Source organism: Phascolarctos cinereus, unplaced genomic scaffold, assembly GCF_003287225.1.
Source record: "Phascolarctos cinereus isolate Bilbo 61053 unplaced genomic scaffold, phaCin_HiC Scaffold_101;HRSCAF=643, whole genome shotgun sequence".
In the NCBI taxonomy this organism is placed as follows: Eukaryota; Metazoa; Chordata; class Mammalia; order Diprotodontia; family Phascolarctidae; genus Phascolarctos; species Phascolarctos cinereus.
Window position 1 is genome coordinate 26,468 of NW_027555179.1, and position 15,585 is coordinate 42,052.

The 15,585-nt window shown below is 45.2% G+C and overlaps 1 protein-coding gene and 1 long non-coding RNA gene across 2 annotated transcripts; one reads left to right on the top strand and one right to left on the bottom strand.

The window, feature by feature from the left end:
* Nucleotides 1-415: 415 nt before the first annotated feature.
* On the bottom strand, nt 416-743 carry LOC110204099 (dolichyl-diphosphooligosaccharide--protein glycosyltransferase subunit 4-like). The gene has a single exon (XM_020980431.2). It carries the CDS (start codon nt 736-738, stop codon nt 625-627), a length of 114 nt encoding a protein of 37 aa, XP_020836090.1. The 5' UTR covers nt 739-743; the 3' UTR covers nt 416-624.
* A 4,765-nt stretch (nt 744-5,508) lies between these two features.
* On the top strand, nt 5,509-9,232 carry LOC110204100 (uncharacterized). Its single transcript, XR_002323204.2, has 4 exons — nt 5,509-5,879; nt 6,514-6,765; nt 7,708-7,751; nt 8,517-9,232. It is a non-coding gene; the product is annotated as an uncharacterized LOC110204100 (long non-coding RNA).
* The last annotated feature ends 6,353 nt before the right edge of the window (nt 9,233-15,585 follow it).

The window sequence follows — 15,585 nt, forward strand, 5'->3', positions numbered from 1 at the left end:
CTGTTTCTTTCTGGCTGCTTGCAATATTTTCTCCTTGCCCTGGGAATTCTGGAATTTGGCTACAATATTCCTAGGAGTTTTCCTTTGGCGATTTCTTTTAGGAAGTGATTGGTGGATTCTTTCAATTTCTATTTTACCCTCTGTTCTAGAATATCTGGGCAGTTTTCATTGATAATTTCTTGAAAGATGTTGTCTAGGTTCTTTTTTTGATCAGGGGTTTCAGGTAGTCCAATAATTTTAAAATTATCTCTCCTGGACCTGATTTCCAGTTCAGTTGTTTTTCAGTGAGATATTTCACATTGTCTTCTATTTTTCATTCTTTTGGTTTTGTTTTATAATTTCTTGATTTCTTACAAAGTCATTAGCTTTCATTTTCACCATTCTATTTTTTTTAGCCTCAAAAGTGGAGGGGATGTTTAATAGGGGCCTAAACCCCTCAACCTTGGAGGAGCTTCTTCCCAATCCCTTTTTGACTTTTCATCCTGGTGGCAGGCACTTCTGCATCCCTTAAGGGCCATTCCTGGGCTCAGGCTTGTGGCATCCTCAGCTCTCAGCAAGCAGAAGAGACAAGTATGAAAATGCTCCTCTCGAGCACAGAGCCATCTGCAGCGGGGCCGTGCCACCTCACTCCTGCTTCTTGGAGTTATTGATCACCACGTAGTCATAGAGGAGCAGAAGCAGGAAGAGGAACATGCCCAGCATGTTGGTGAAGATGGCCATCTGCACTTCCATGATCATTTTGTTTCTTGGCATTCCCACAGTGCTTGCAGAAAGGAACAGCTTTGCAGTGCCGGACTGCAACTACAAGAAGTCTGCATGCATCAGAGGAAATGTGGCTGGCCTGGAGTGGCAAGCAGAGCAAATGGCCACTCTAGTCCCTCACTCTGCCACCTCTGTGCCATTCTAATTTTTAAGAAATTATTTTCTTCAGTGAGCTTTTCATCTTCCTTTTCCATTTGGCCAGTTCTGCTTTTTAATACATTCTTCTCCTCATTGGCTTTTGGTCCTCTTTTCAGTTAGGCTATTTTTCCAGGTGTTATTTTCTTTAATATTTTTAGGTCTCCTTTAACAAGCTGTTGACTTGTTTTTCATGATTTTCTTGCATCACTCTCATTTCTCTTCACACTTTTTCCTTTACCTCTTTTACTTGCTTCTCAAAATCTTTTTTGAGCTCTTCCATGGCCTGGGAGTGATTCATATTTTTTCTTGGAGGCTTTGGATGTAGGACCTTTGACTATGTTGTCTTCTTCTGGTTCTATATTGTTCTTCTTTTGTCACCAAAGTTAGGTTCTATAGTCTGACTTTTTTGTTCTGTGTGCGCATGTTCCCACCCAATTACTTGTGTTTTAAACTCTTTGTGAAGGTAAGTGTCTGCTTGCAGTGTGGAGATTGTACTGGCCCAAGCTTGAGGGTTTTGTGTAGCTGTTTTAAGAGATACTTCTAGGACCTGTAAATTTTCAGGTCTTCCAAGGTGGTATGATCAAAGGAGAGGTGTTTACTCCTTTTATGGCCTGTGCTCTGGTCTGTGAGTGACCACAAGCACTCTTTTCTGCCTTGGAAATTTGAGGAGGAATCTCTCTTCACCACTGCCACACAGCTCCACCATGCCAGCTGTCCTCCTTGCCCCAGGACTGCCACTCGGACTGTGACCCAAATCCAATCACGGGCAAAGCAAGAGAGTCCTGCCTCAGCACCAGCAAAGAGTTCCCTGCAGTCCCCACTGACCAGCCACTCCATCTCCCCATCATCTGTGGTCCAAGAGCTCCAGAAGCAGCTGCTGCCTTGAGGCTGTGCCAGTACTAGGGCTGGACTGCTTTCCTCTCTCACCCAGGTTTGAGAGACCTTCCTAATGACCTTCCAAGTTGTCTTTGGTTTTGTGGGTTGAGAAATTTGGAAACCGCTCCAGCTGCTAATGATTCAGTCCTCTGAGGCCTACTCCAGGTTCACTGAGGCTCTATCTTTGTCTGTGCAGCCCATGCTAAACTGTGCTCCTCTCCCAGCCTGGCACAACAGACCTTTCCCATCAACCATCTAGATTGTCTTCTGCTGGAACTTTGTTTCAATCTGTCTTTTGCATGTTCTGCCACTCTCAAATATTTTTAGAGGTATTTGGGGGGGTTTGGAGAGAGTTCAAGTAAGTCACTGTTTTTACTCCCCCATCTTGGCTTGCCACCCCCCCCCCCCCACACACACTTGCAGGCTTTCTTTATGACCTGGAGCATAAGGAGTTTTCATTTTGGAGTTTCTTTCAAGAAATGATCAGTAGAGTCTTTCAAGTTGTACTTTGCCCTCTGATTCTAAGACTTCTGGGCATTTTACTTTTCTTTATAATATCTTAAACTATTATGTGAAGCCCCTCTTTGTTGTTCCTGGTTTTTAGATTGTCCAATGACTCTTAAGTTATTTCTCCTCAATCCATTTCTAGGTCATTGTTTTTATACATGAGATATTACACACTTTTTTCTTTTTTTTCATTCTTTGAATTAATTTCATTTTTTCTTCTTGTCTCATAGAGTTGTTAGCTTCTGTTTGCTCAATTCTAATTTCTAAGTAGTTTTCATCAGTATTTTTTTTACCTCTATTAAATCTTTCTTTCACTGTTCTTTTTCACTTCTTCTGCTTTCACTCTTAATTGTTTTTTAAAATTATTTTTGGATCCACATAAATCATCAGCATTTCTATATATTACCAACAAAGACCAATAGCAAGACATACAAAGAGAAATTCCATTTAAAATTACTTTAGACATCATAAAATATTTAGCAGTGTACCTAACAAAACAAACCCAGGAACAATATGAAAATAATTACAAAACACTTTTCACACAAATAAAGTGAGATCTCAATAATTAGGGAAAAAAATCAGTTGCTCACTGGTAGGCCGAGCTAATATAATAAAAATGACAATTCCACCTAAGCTAATTTAGTTATTCAGTGCCATACCAATCAAAATACTATATATATATAATATATTTTATAGAGCTAGAGAAAGTAAAATTCAGTTGGAATAACAAAAGTTCTAGAATATCAAGGAAAGTAGTGAAAAGAAATGCAGGGAAGGAAGCCTAGCCATACCAGATCTTAAATAGCATTATAAAGCAGCAATCATCAAAACTGCTTGGTACTGGCTAAGATATAAAGTGGTGGATCAGTGGAATAGGTTAGGTACGCAGGACACAGTAGGCAATGATTTTAGTAATCTACTACTTGATAAACACAATGATCCCAGCTTCTGGATAACAACTCACTATTTGACAAAAACTGCTAGAAAAACTGGAAAAGAATATGGCAGAAACTAGTCTTAGACCAAAATGTACCATAAGAAAGTCAAAATGGATTCACAATTTAGGTATAAAGACTGATACTACAAGCAAACTGGGAGAGCAAGGAATAGTTTACCTGTCAGATTTATGGAGAACAGAAGAATTCATGACCAAACAGGAGATAGAGAACATTATGAACTGCAAAATGGTTAAATTTCATTACATTCAACTGAAAAGTTTTTTGCACAGACAAAGCCAATGCAACCAAGATTAGGAGGGAAGCAGGAAACTGGGAAAGAATTTTTAAAAGCAGTGTCTTTGATAAGGACCTAATTTTTAAAATATAGAGAGAACTAAGTCAAATTTACAAGAATACAAGTCATTCCCCAAGTGATAAGTGGTGAAACCTGACATGAACAGGCAGTTCTCAGATGAATAAATTAAAGCCATCTATAGTTACATGAAAAAGTGCTCTAAATCATTGTTGATTAGAGAAATGCAAATCAAAACAACTCTGAGGTAGCATATCACATCTATCAGATTAGTCAACATGATAAAACAGGAAAATGATAAATGTTGGAGAAGATGTGATGCTTTGTTGATGGAGTTGTGAAATGATCCAACCATTTTGGGAGAGCAATTTGGAACTATGCCCAAAAGGCTATCAAAATGTGCATACTCTTTGACCCAGCAATAGCACTTCTAGTGCTGTATCCCAAAGAGATTGTACAAATGGGAAAAGGACCCACATGTACAAAAATATTTCTAGCAGTTTTTTTTTATGGTGGCAAATAATTGGAAATTAAGGGGATGCACATCAATTGGATAATGACTGAATAAGTTGTGGTATATGAATATAATAGAATACTATTTTGCTATAAGAAATGATGAGCAAGTGGACTTCAGAAAAACCTGGATAGACTTCTATGGGCTGATGCTGAGTGAAATGAGCAGAACCAGGAGAACATTGTACACAGTAACAGCCACATTGTGCTATTGACTAACTTTGAGAGACTTAGCCATTCTCAGCAATGCAAGGGTCTAAGACATCTCCAAAAGTCTCATGCTGGAAAATGCTATCCACATCCAAAGAAAGAACTATGGAGTTTGAATGCAGATTGTAGCATATTATTTGCCAATTTTTTCCTTCTTTTTGGTTTTTTTCTCTTTCTTGTGGTTCCCTCTATCAGTTCTAATTGTTCCTTACATGACTAATGTGAAAATATGTTTAATAGGAATGCATATGTACAGCCTATATCAGATTATATGCTGTCTTGAGGAGAGAGGGGGATAAAAATTAAAAACTGAAAAGCTTATAGTAGTGGTTGTAGATAAATCAAAATAAATTAATAAAAAAATCATTTTTGGGCGCACTTTTATCTTGTTCTTTAGTTCTTCTAGGAATTCTTGTTCATCTTATGGCCAATATTCCCTTTTTCTTTGAGGCTTTGCTTAAAGATGTTTTCAAGTCGGTCTTCTTTCTGTCTTGAGCTTCCCTGTTAGCACAGTAGCTCTTTACTGTCAGGTTCATTTTTTGTTCACTGATTCTTCCAGCCTGTTTCTTGACTATGAACTTATGTTGATGTTGGGCTGTGCTCACCTCTAGGCTTTCTCAGTTCAGACTGCAAGTTTTCAGTGCTTCCAAAGTAGTATGATCTGTTCACTGCTCTCCTTGTCTGAGCTGTGCAAGTTCCTGACCCAGCTTTGGGTCTACTGGCTTGTGGGTGGTTGAGATTCTGTGGAATGTTACTGGACTCAGTCCCTGTTAGGCCACTTTGAGAATCTGTGGGTTCAGAGGTACTGAGCTTATTGACTCTTCTTGTGTCTGGGTCTCCTACCTCAAGTATCCCACTGCAAGCTCACATGCAGGACTAAAGGATAGCACTGAGCACCATGCTGTGCTCTGGGACTCAGTCCCCACAGCTCTGTTTGTAAAACATTCCTGTGTCAGTGCTCAGCTACGGCAACATTGCTCACTGGCTCACTCATGACTGGTCCTCTCTGCCCTACGTCTGTGGACCAGAGATGCCAGCTGGCCCCATTCCTGTTCCCAGCACTAGTATAGGGTCCCCTGGGACCTGCTCCTTCCCAGAGGTTCAGTCCCAGCCCTTTTACCATCCTTGGGCACTGAAAAGCTTTCCACTGACCTGACTGCCATTATGCTGGGCTCCTGGCCAGCCCCCAACCCAGTGTCCATAGCCCTCTCTTACTTCTTATGCTCTCTTGGGCTGGAAACATGACTCACAGTGACTTTGTCTTAGGTTTTCTGGTCAGAATGCAGTCTGGTACATTTTCTAGATTGTTAGAGAGGAGTTGAGCTGGGCTCTTTGCTATCTTGGCTCTGCCCCGTGTATATAAAAAGCAAGGTATGGTTGGGGGAGAATTCTGCATGCTTGGCCTCCTTTGCACCTCTTTGAGAGGTCACTGACCCAGCCTTTTGCCCTGAGCTCTCTTAGCTTATTTGCCATTTCAACCTTCATAATCCTGGCCACCCCAGGTCAGGCCCTCATCACTCTCTCCTAGGTCACTGCAGCAGACTCCTGAGTGGACTCCCTGCCTCCAGTCTATTCTTCACTCTGTTTCCAAAGGAACTTTCATGAAGCACAGGGAAGACCAGGTGACTTCCTCCTCAGCCAACTCCAGGGGCTCTCCTTTGACTCCAGAGTAAAATTGCCCTACTCTGTCTTTCCTGCCTTAGCCTCACTGGGACTCAGTCCTCCTTCCACACTCAGTGACCCTGCCAAAATCGCTGCCCCCATGCTGTGAATTGAGTCAGCCTTCCCTTTCCACTTCCAGTTCTAAGCCCCTTCCAGTTCTAAGCCCCTGCACCCAAGCTGGTACCCTTCCTTCCAATCCACACATATTTATTAAGCACTTACTATGTGCCAGGTCTTAGCCTAGGGCATATGAGTACAAAGAATAAAACAATTCCTGTTGGCAGGGAACTTACTTTCTAATGGGGAAGACCAAAAATGCATGCAAAAGTGTTCACAGCATCAATGTAAAATGAAGAAATACGTACCCACAAGTTTAAGACCAGGTGGTTTGGAATGTTCCTGTGTTCTCCATCAGGGCAGAAGTTCCAGTGGGTACAAAGGTTTCTTTCTTCATCCTGGTGTTGCCAGAACTCAGCCCTGTGCCTGGCACAGAGTAGGTGCTTAATAGATGTTGGAGTCTCTAATATCCCATGTTCCTTGTTTCTCCTCCTAAGAGACTTTTCATCTTTGTGTGTTTTCCTTTTTGTTTTCAAGGCCGAACAGCTTGTCCTGTCCAGGGTTCATGCCCTAAGAAGGTGACTGAAGACGCTGGCTTCCGAATACTCTAGCCTTTGACTGAAGGAGGCCACCAAGCTGGATGACCTGGAGCTATGGCAAAGAGCTAGTGGGAGTGGAGTTGGGAAAGGCCTGAACCACAAAGATATTTTGACTTTCCTGTAGGGCCCTGTGAGCCAATGGGGAGCCAACCTGGAGGACTTCTGAAGGGACACCACTGCCCACATCAAGGTGAGGAGAAAGCAGAATTTGCCCATTTATTCTCCTGAGAGGACCAGGTCACCAGAACCAGTGTCTCTTAGTTTGATCTCACAGGGCCCATGGTGGGGGCAGGCAAGTCTTGAGGTGAAGCAGTACTCTGGGATTGCCAGAACCTGCCAAGTTTTCTGGGTTTTGTCGAATGCCTGTATCCTTCTCTGTGTTCCCCAGGAAGCTCTGCCCACCCTCAAGGAAAAACATCAGCTAGTCTTTATCATATGCTAAAGAACATTCCTTGGGCATGCCAGGTAATACAAAAACTCAGATGCTTCTGGAAGCAGAGACAGTGGGGGTGGGTATCTTGGGAAGGTTGCTTTTGGCTGAATCAGCATCCTTGAAAGGTTGATGCTGCTCTCAGGGGTCCTGGCACTTGCCTACAGGGTTCTGGCTGGATTCCATACATGTCTGGGAGCATTTCAGATTGACATATTCTGCTCTCGCTGAGAGATGGCCACTTGCTAACAGAGCTGCCTAATGATCCTGGACCCCCTTGTGTGAAGGATGAGTATGGAGTTTACTGACCTCAAGCAACCTAGGCCCCCTCTTGCAGCTCCTCTCTGGAAGTGCTCCCATGTGCCTAGCACATACATGCAGGAAGACTAGGGAGGGATAAGACTGTCAATGAGAAGAATTTAAGAACTGAGTTGGAAACTCTCTTCAAGGGACTGAGAAATGACCTCACCAACTGAGCTTGGGTCTTTCTCAGATGCCTCTTCTTGGAGGGATGGTAGGAAAGAAGCCCAGTCTCTGAAAGGTCTAGTATGGATGAAAGGTCAAGATTTCTGGAGCCCAGCAGTTTGCAGATACTCAGATCCTCCCCAGCAGACAGAGGGCCCAGCCTGAGGAGATCATGAATCCCCAGAGTACAGCGTTGGTGTTTTCATCAGTCTCATTGTGTCCACACTTTCCTTACAGGAGCAGGAAAGCAGGGTGCTCTAGCAGATGTCTGAGTTGCAGAGGTAAGGCCCAAAACTGACTTGCAAAGGGAAGAAGAGGGAAGGAGGGCTAGAAAGCTAGATCAGTGAAACCACAACTCAGATTCTCTAGGGTGGGTCAGTGGAGCCAGAACACTTGGGTTAGCGTGCAAATATGATCAATCTGAGTTGGAGTGGACCTCAGAGAACAGATGAGGGTACCGAGGCCTCGGAGGGAAATGACCTGCCCAGGGTCTCGCACAGAGTAAATGTGAGTGAAGACTTGCACCCAGGTCTCTGGCTCTGTTCTTTCCATTGGGTACTGGTTTTCTTTAAACAAGCCTATTCCATTTCCTGTCCTCTGTTTGACTCCTTCCTCCAGCGACTGTTCCAAAGTTGACCTTAACCTTTCATTTTTGTCACTGTCTAGTGTGTCCCATGAAGCCCTCTGTGAAAAGAGACCAAAAGGGCTAAATGAAGATTCTCAGGCTGAGGGGTGGCCCTGGGGCAAGTCACCTATGATAAAGCTGGGGAGTCCAATCAGACCTTCCACTTTCACATATGGAGGGGTGGTCTAACAGCAATTGCCCAGTGACCCAGGCAGGCTGATGTTCTCAAAGGCCAGATCACAGGCAATGGGGACGTCACTGCTTTACAAATGGCTGCAGGGACTCCAGAGAGCTGAACGATAACACTGTGGCTTAATTCAGCCACTGTTCTTTGAAGGAAGTGTGAGACAGAAGGACTCCAGGGTCAGGTGTCCACCAAGGGATCTGAGGCCTTCCTTACTGCATTCTCCTCTTCCCACAGGGCGACAACACAGTCTCATATCAGAGGGTAGAACTTCACATCTTGAGCAACTACGGTCACCCTGAGTATACCTGCATTTACTCATCTGGGTCCATGGGAAGTATGCCAATTAGCCCCTCCCCCCGAGTCTCTATATTCCTTCCCTCTTCATCCACCTCCCCTCTACCAGCAAGCAGCTCCCCGACCTTCTCCTCCCTTCCCTATGGTTAATCTCTTTTGGACACTATGGCCTCTGGAAAAGAGACAGAAGGTGGGAGCCAACCTCCATGGATCAATCTTGCCCCACTGGACCCTCACTGATATGGAGGAGAGACCACCAGCTGAGCAACTTGTGTTTCATTCCCTATCCACCTTTCTTTTTTGGATTTTTGGTGAGGCAGTCAGGGTTAAGTGACTGGCCCAGGGTTACACAGCTAGCAAGTGTCAAATGTCTGAGACCAGATTTGAACTCAGGTCTTCCTGATGCCAAGGCTGGAGCTCTATCTACTGTAGCATCTAGCTGCCCCCTCCACTCCCCATCCTCTTGAGGGTCAGGCAGTCAACCTCCCTGCCAGGCTCTGCTCACCCCCAAGAGTTGTGTATATGACTATGTATTATATGTTGGGTGGGTGTGTAGGGAATAGTGAAGGCCTTGCTATGCTCAGCAGAAGTCCCACAGAACCACAGCTCTAGAAAAAGGAATTTGGTGTATTAAGGGCATGACAAATTGGACAGCTGCAAAGGGTGCCTAGTAGCAGTCTGTCATTAGCCTGTTCCACAAGGTGGTAATGCCCCTCTCCATGGTACCTTTCATGGTTCTTTTCACCATTGGGCATGATGGGTGCAATCTTGACCTTGACAATGAAGAAATCAGGAAGAATGGACCTTGTCCCATTCAATCCCAGTTCACACTCCCCACAGACACCTTCTCACACTCTTGTGGCACTTAGGACAGCTCACTGGGCAGCTCAGGCCAAGTGCAGGACAAAAAACCTCAGTGGTGTTGGCTGACAAGCCCTCTGGGCTCCTGAATGACAGCAGTGATGACTGGAAACTTACCTGTTTGCTGGAGTCTGGCATCATCTCCAAGAGGTTGTCCACAGCCACCTGAAGACTCAGAATCAGAGCAATGGTCAGCATCTATCCCTGAGGCCTGCTCATGGATCTTCAGCCATTAGGACTCAAAGCACTCCCACAGTGCTTGGGGGGAAGCAGCTGCTGCTGCCAGAACATGGGGGCCTTGGAGGTTGGCTGCCAGAGCAAAGGCTTTCTTCAAAAGGAATCTTGGCTGGATGGAGAAAGTCCAGAACCAAAAAACATCACTTAGTTCAGTTCTCTGCAGGACATGGAATCAAACAAGCCAACATAGTCTTTGCTAGATAGTTTAAAGAGAGAACTGTTTTTATTACTGTTGTTGTTGTTGTTTCAGTGTTAAAAAGGAAACAGTCTTGCACAAACATTTCTATGTGCTGGGCTGAGTGCACCTCCTAGCACTCTCCCCCCAGCTCCCTGCTCCCTCCTGGTCCCCCCAAGCTCACAGGAGGCCTCTGAAGATGGGTCTTGTTGGTCACTAATTCCCACAAGTGAGCCACACCCCACCCACATGCCCCATCCAACACTTAGTGGGATGTCTAGGAACTCACGTGACCATCTCTCCAACACTGGACCAGAGTGGCGATGTTCAGTACGGTTGAAGCAATGCCATGTTCAGAATCTTGTCATGCCATGTTGATGTTGCTTTTTTCAGACCTCAGTGAACAGGTGCACAGGAGCCAGCCCTGTGGACTCATGATCAACTGATTCTGAATTCTGACAGTTTCTCAAGCGTCATCAACAGAGCTCTCCCAGAACAGCTATTTGGGTCATATAATGACCTTGCACCTCCAAGCCCAGTGCTGACACCAAGGGAAGACAATGTGAATGAAGAATGTTTAAAGGGTGAGGGTGAAAGGGGAGTGCATGGCGGATGGAGGTAAACAACCAAAATGCTAGCAAGGGAGAGAAGGACTAGAAAGAGGCCAGGGCTGAAGAAGGACCTAGTGATGGATTGGGTGACATCTTCATGTAGGCAGACTTCACTTTCCCATCTAACCTGGGAAGGCCCAGAGCAAGAGCAGGCCCTGCTCAGAGGTGGGACAATAATAGCTGCTGGGTAGAAAGTGGAGACAAGGGAAGCAAAGAAACTTCCAGATCAGTTTTTGTCTGCGTGGTTTTCAGCCAGGCCATATTGCATTTATTTCATGAAAAGCTTTAGTCTACCATGAATGCTATAAAAATTAAGGGTGGCCCTAACAACTAATATCAGAGTAAACCTTGGGATCACAGAGACTTTCCAAAGGACAAGAGCGAATTTCTGCCCTAGTACATTTACTATGGCAAATTGATTTACATTAGAAATGATTTTTCTTCCTATAATTAAAGCCAGCATCATTACCTCCTGGCTTCAGGGGATACTCTAAAGGAACCAAAAAGACAATAACAAACCAGAGTCCTAAAATGAACACAGACTCCACTCCAGTTCCTGCCGAGGCCCTTACCTATCTACCACACATGCAAAAACCAGGACCCTTGTTTCATAGTCACATGTTGGAGAAGACAAAATCACCTCTCAAGCCCCCATTTTCAGCCCAGAGAACTGCCCTGGCAAGGCTAACTGCCTCTTCCTGCTATTTGGCCCAAGCATTTTGGGTCTCAGAGAGGGCAGAGACTGCATGCCTACTATTGTACTGTGGCTTGCCAGCGTGGAAGCCAGAAGGCTGATTTTCAGTGGCCTGCAACTACTACAGACTTCCTGGTGTAGGTCATGTACAGCCACCAGATAGCTTCCCTGAAAAAATAATAAATTAAAAATTAAATTGCTGAGATTATTTTTTTTCTCTCTAGCCAGTTCTATGGCATCTGGCCTTCTGTTATTGGAACCCTGAAGGCTGCTAGGTACCATCTACTGGAATATTCCGAGCGCACAAAGTTCTGCCAAGCCAGGCAACCAAGCCAGAGCCTTAGAGGATGATGGCACCTGAGGTAAATGCAGGGTTGCCTCATTCTTTCTAGATATTGTCCACAGTGAGCCCTACAACCCAGAAAGTCTGCCAGAAGGCCCAAGACCTTAGAACAGAGGCTCTGTTTGGCTCTACCTGAGCTTCCAATGGCAAAAGGATCATGGCCTCCCAGAGTTCTCCCTCCCTCCCTGTCTGAACGAGATTGACTTTAGGCCCTGAACATGGGCACTCCATAATCAGGGAGGACCATTTCTGGGCAGCCTAGCCTGGCCTGGTCCAGGAGGAGTAACAGCATCTGGCTTTAGAAGGTTTGGACAGCTTCAGCTTAGGAAGTCATTTCACTGGCTGTAAGGAGACACCTAAACACCCATACTCATCATTTTGAAAATGTGTTCTTTGAAGAATTAGTGATGGCTTCCCAGCACCATTCTGCTGCAATAAAATGTCCTGTTGGGTGTTGAGCCCCTGGTTCTGCCTCAAAGAGGTGGCATTCTGGGGTGCCAGGTTAAAAGGTTCAGTGTCATTTTCCACCCCCACCCCCCCCCGAAGGTGTGGAATAAATAGCAAGGGAAGCTCTCATGGGCCTAGCACAGAAAGACTTTTTGGCCTTCTTCTCCCTTTCCCTACAAGCTTATGAGCCAAATAGTGAAGGTATCATTTGTTCCATTTTACAGAAGAGGAAACTGAGGCTGCAAGAGGGGAGATGGCTTCCTTACAAGGCATCGCCTCCTAGTCCCAATGTGAGCAGCTGAATCTTCTTCTTCTGTACCCACTCCACTGTCTTGATTGCCTCATGATCAAAGTGACAAGAAGAACAACTGGCCTGTCACCCAGGGGATGGAGAACAGAAGAGAGAAGAGTCAGTGGGAATGGACAGAGATGTACTGCCTGCCCCCTAAAGAGACAAAAAGCACTAATGAGAGAAATTCCAATCCAAACAACCTGGAAGCTTCACCTCATGCTTCAGGGCTCTCTCTCCCTGTGTGAGTTAGCACACTCAGCTCAGACCATGATGCTTGGATTAAACTTATCTGGCCAGGGAGGGCACCTCAACTGGCATTGACATAATTCCAGGCCATGCTCCCCCAGCTAGCATAGAGTCCTACTGTGGTGGGCAAACTGCCCAGGCCCCAAATAAGAGAGATGGAAGAAAAGATCCCCATCAGAGGGGCGATGGGAAGAGGGGAGCACAGACACACTGTGGGTGGAGCCAGGACCTGGTCCCTCCATTCTAAAAAGCAATTGGAGAATGCTGTTTATACACACACACACACACACACACACACACACACACACACACACACACACACATATTGATGCTGGGATAGTACTTTGATCCCAAGGAGGTCAAAAAGACAAAGTAAGAATTTTAATTCTAATAGACAGCATTACTTTTCTGGTAAAGCAAAAAAAAAAGTGGAATTGAAAGGAATGCCCATTGGTTGGGGAAAGGCTGAACAAGGTGTAATGTGTAAATCTACTAGATTACTAGAAAGCAAAAACAAGAAAAGAGTGGTTTCTAGGGATGTGTGACTGCCCAGCACACCAGTGCTTCTTAAAAAGATAAGAGACCAAAAGAGTCCCTGGTTGTGAAAAGCACATGGCACATTTTCTCACTCTTCTCCCAGGTGCATCCCACAGCACTCACATTCATTCCCTCTGTGGGAAACAAGGTTCTGTTTACTTCATTCTGTCCTCCAAGTCTTCTCATGCTCCTGCAATTCTTCCTAGCTTTCATTTTTACTTTTTTTTTTCTTTTTTGTTGGGCAATGAGGATTAAGTGTCACACAGCTAGTAAGTGTTATATGTCTGAGGCTGGATTTGAACTCAGGTCTTCCTGAATCCAGGGCCGGTGCTCTATTCACTGCGCCACCTAGCTGCCCCCACTAGCTTTCATTTTTAAAAGAATACTAAGGGCCGCTAGGGGGCGCCATGATTCACAGAGTGCTTGGTCTACAGTCAAGAAAACTCATCTTGCAGAGTTCAAATCTTGCCTCAGGCACCATGGAAAATGACTCAACACCAACAATAAAGAATAGTAACATTCACTTCCATTGGGGTACCACAATTTTGTAAGATTTTTTTTTACATGGCCCTGAAATGCTAGGCCAACTTCAAACCAGCTCAACAGCTCTTCTCCAAAAGACTGATGGGAGCAAGGATGTGCATGAAAGACCCACCAGGAAGCTGTGCTCACTACCACGGGAGTGAGACCTGACATCCCCGAGGGCATGAGTCCACAGAAGTACCTACAATAAGTTGATGGGTCAGACAGGGTGAGAACTGGGATGCCCCACTGGCCTCTCCTGACCATGTGTCCAATGTGAAGTTCTGAAGTTAGGGCACCATCTAATGAAGACAGGGTACCTGTAATTCTACAACAGGGCAAAGCCTGAAAATGAACTTGTCCAAATGGGAATCTTCAAGACAAACTATAATCTGATGACAAGCAACAAATATTTAGCACCTACTGTGTGCTAGGCTTGATGCTGTGAGCAACTCTAATACTGCCTGCCCTGGAGCTTCCATTCCAGTGGGAGGAGAGAAGATCATATACATACGTACTCATGGATGTACTACACATGTACATTTGTCTACACAGAATAAAAAATAGATATTCGAGAATGGAGATCACAGCATTAGGAGCTAGGGGCCAGGGGAGGATCAGGAAAGGCTTCTCACAGATGCCTCTGTGGGAATTTTGAAGGAAGCTTGGGTTTCCAAGAGGTGGAGTTAAGGAAGAATATTCCAGACAGGAGGGGCAGGCAGTCTAAAGAAACAGAGACAAGAGATGACCTGCCATGGGAAAGGAATAGTAAGGATGCCTTTCAGGAAGGAGGGTAGCATGATGGAAGGGGGACGATGCACAATGAGGCTGGGAGGAGGGTTGATCAGGTCAGGCTGTGAAGAGCTCTCAAAACTACAAGGAAGAGTTTATAAGGGATCAGAAAGGACTCAGGGAGCCACTGTAGTTTCTTGAGGAGTGATAGGAGCAGATGCAATTCTAAGAAGTTCTCTTTGGCAGCTGTGCCTCCAGAGGATGGATGGGAGGGAAGGAAACCAAGCAGGAGCTTCTGCAACAGCTGAAGAGATGAAGATCTGAACTAGGATGATGGCTGTGTGAGAATTCAAAGAAAAAAAAAAGATGAGAGATGGAGAAAGTGAAACCCCAAGATTTGGCAGTGGATTGGGTACTTCACCAGAGGTAGAGTAAGGATCAGTCCATCCCCAAGCATTTATTATTGGGTGAGGAGAGAGAGAGAGAGAAATAAAGGAACAGGGCGGAGCCTTCCAAGGTGGATGCCAAACCTGCAAAGGAGGCTGAGAAATAGTTTGACAAGCAGGAGAAGAGGGAGGACAGAAGGCCCAGGAGGAAGGAATTGAGGGGCCTGACAGTGTGAGTGACCATGAGGACCAAGAAAGGGCCAGCTGCTGTGGAGCGCTCAGTTACAGATGAGTGAAAGAAGTCAGATTGCAGAGGTGTGACCCACGAAGGAGACAAGAGATGGAGGCAATGAGTAGCAAGAACCTTTCTGGGGGCTGGCAGCAAGAGAGAGGAGAGACATAGAAGGATTGTCTCCGGAGAGATGGTAAGATCAATTGAAAAAAGGGGGGCATATATGTGCAAAGCAAAGAAGTGATGAGTGTCTAGGGAAAGACTGAAGGAAGCAGGGCCAGGGCGGAGATAACTGAGGGAACAAAATGCTGCAGGAGACAGGAAAGAAAGAGAGCAACAGCTGGTCTGCTGAGAAGAGTTGCCTCTCATCAGAGCCTGGGGAAAAAAGGAAAGAATGGGTAATGGTGTGAAAGGGTTCAAGAGTGGAGAAGGGGAGGAATAAGAGTTTAGTGATAGAGGACAGCAAGCCTCCAGCCAAGAGGGGAGTGAAGGGTTACAAGAGGCCATGTTCTTCACTGGTCCAATCATGTATTACAGATGAGAGCTCTGTGAGGCTAAGAAACTCTACCCTAACCTTCAGCCTTTCGAAGGAAGGTCCACTGTCTGTTTCTTTGTGGAAATCAATCAACATTTAATAAGCACCTACCATTATGTGAAAAGTACTGGGGATACAAAGAGACAAAAGACCCTGCCT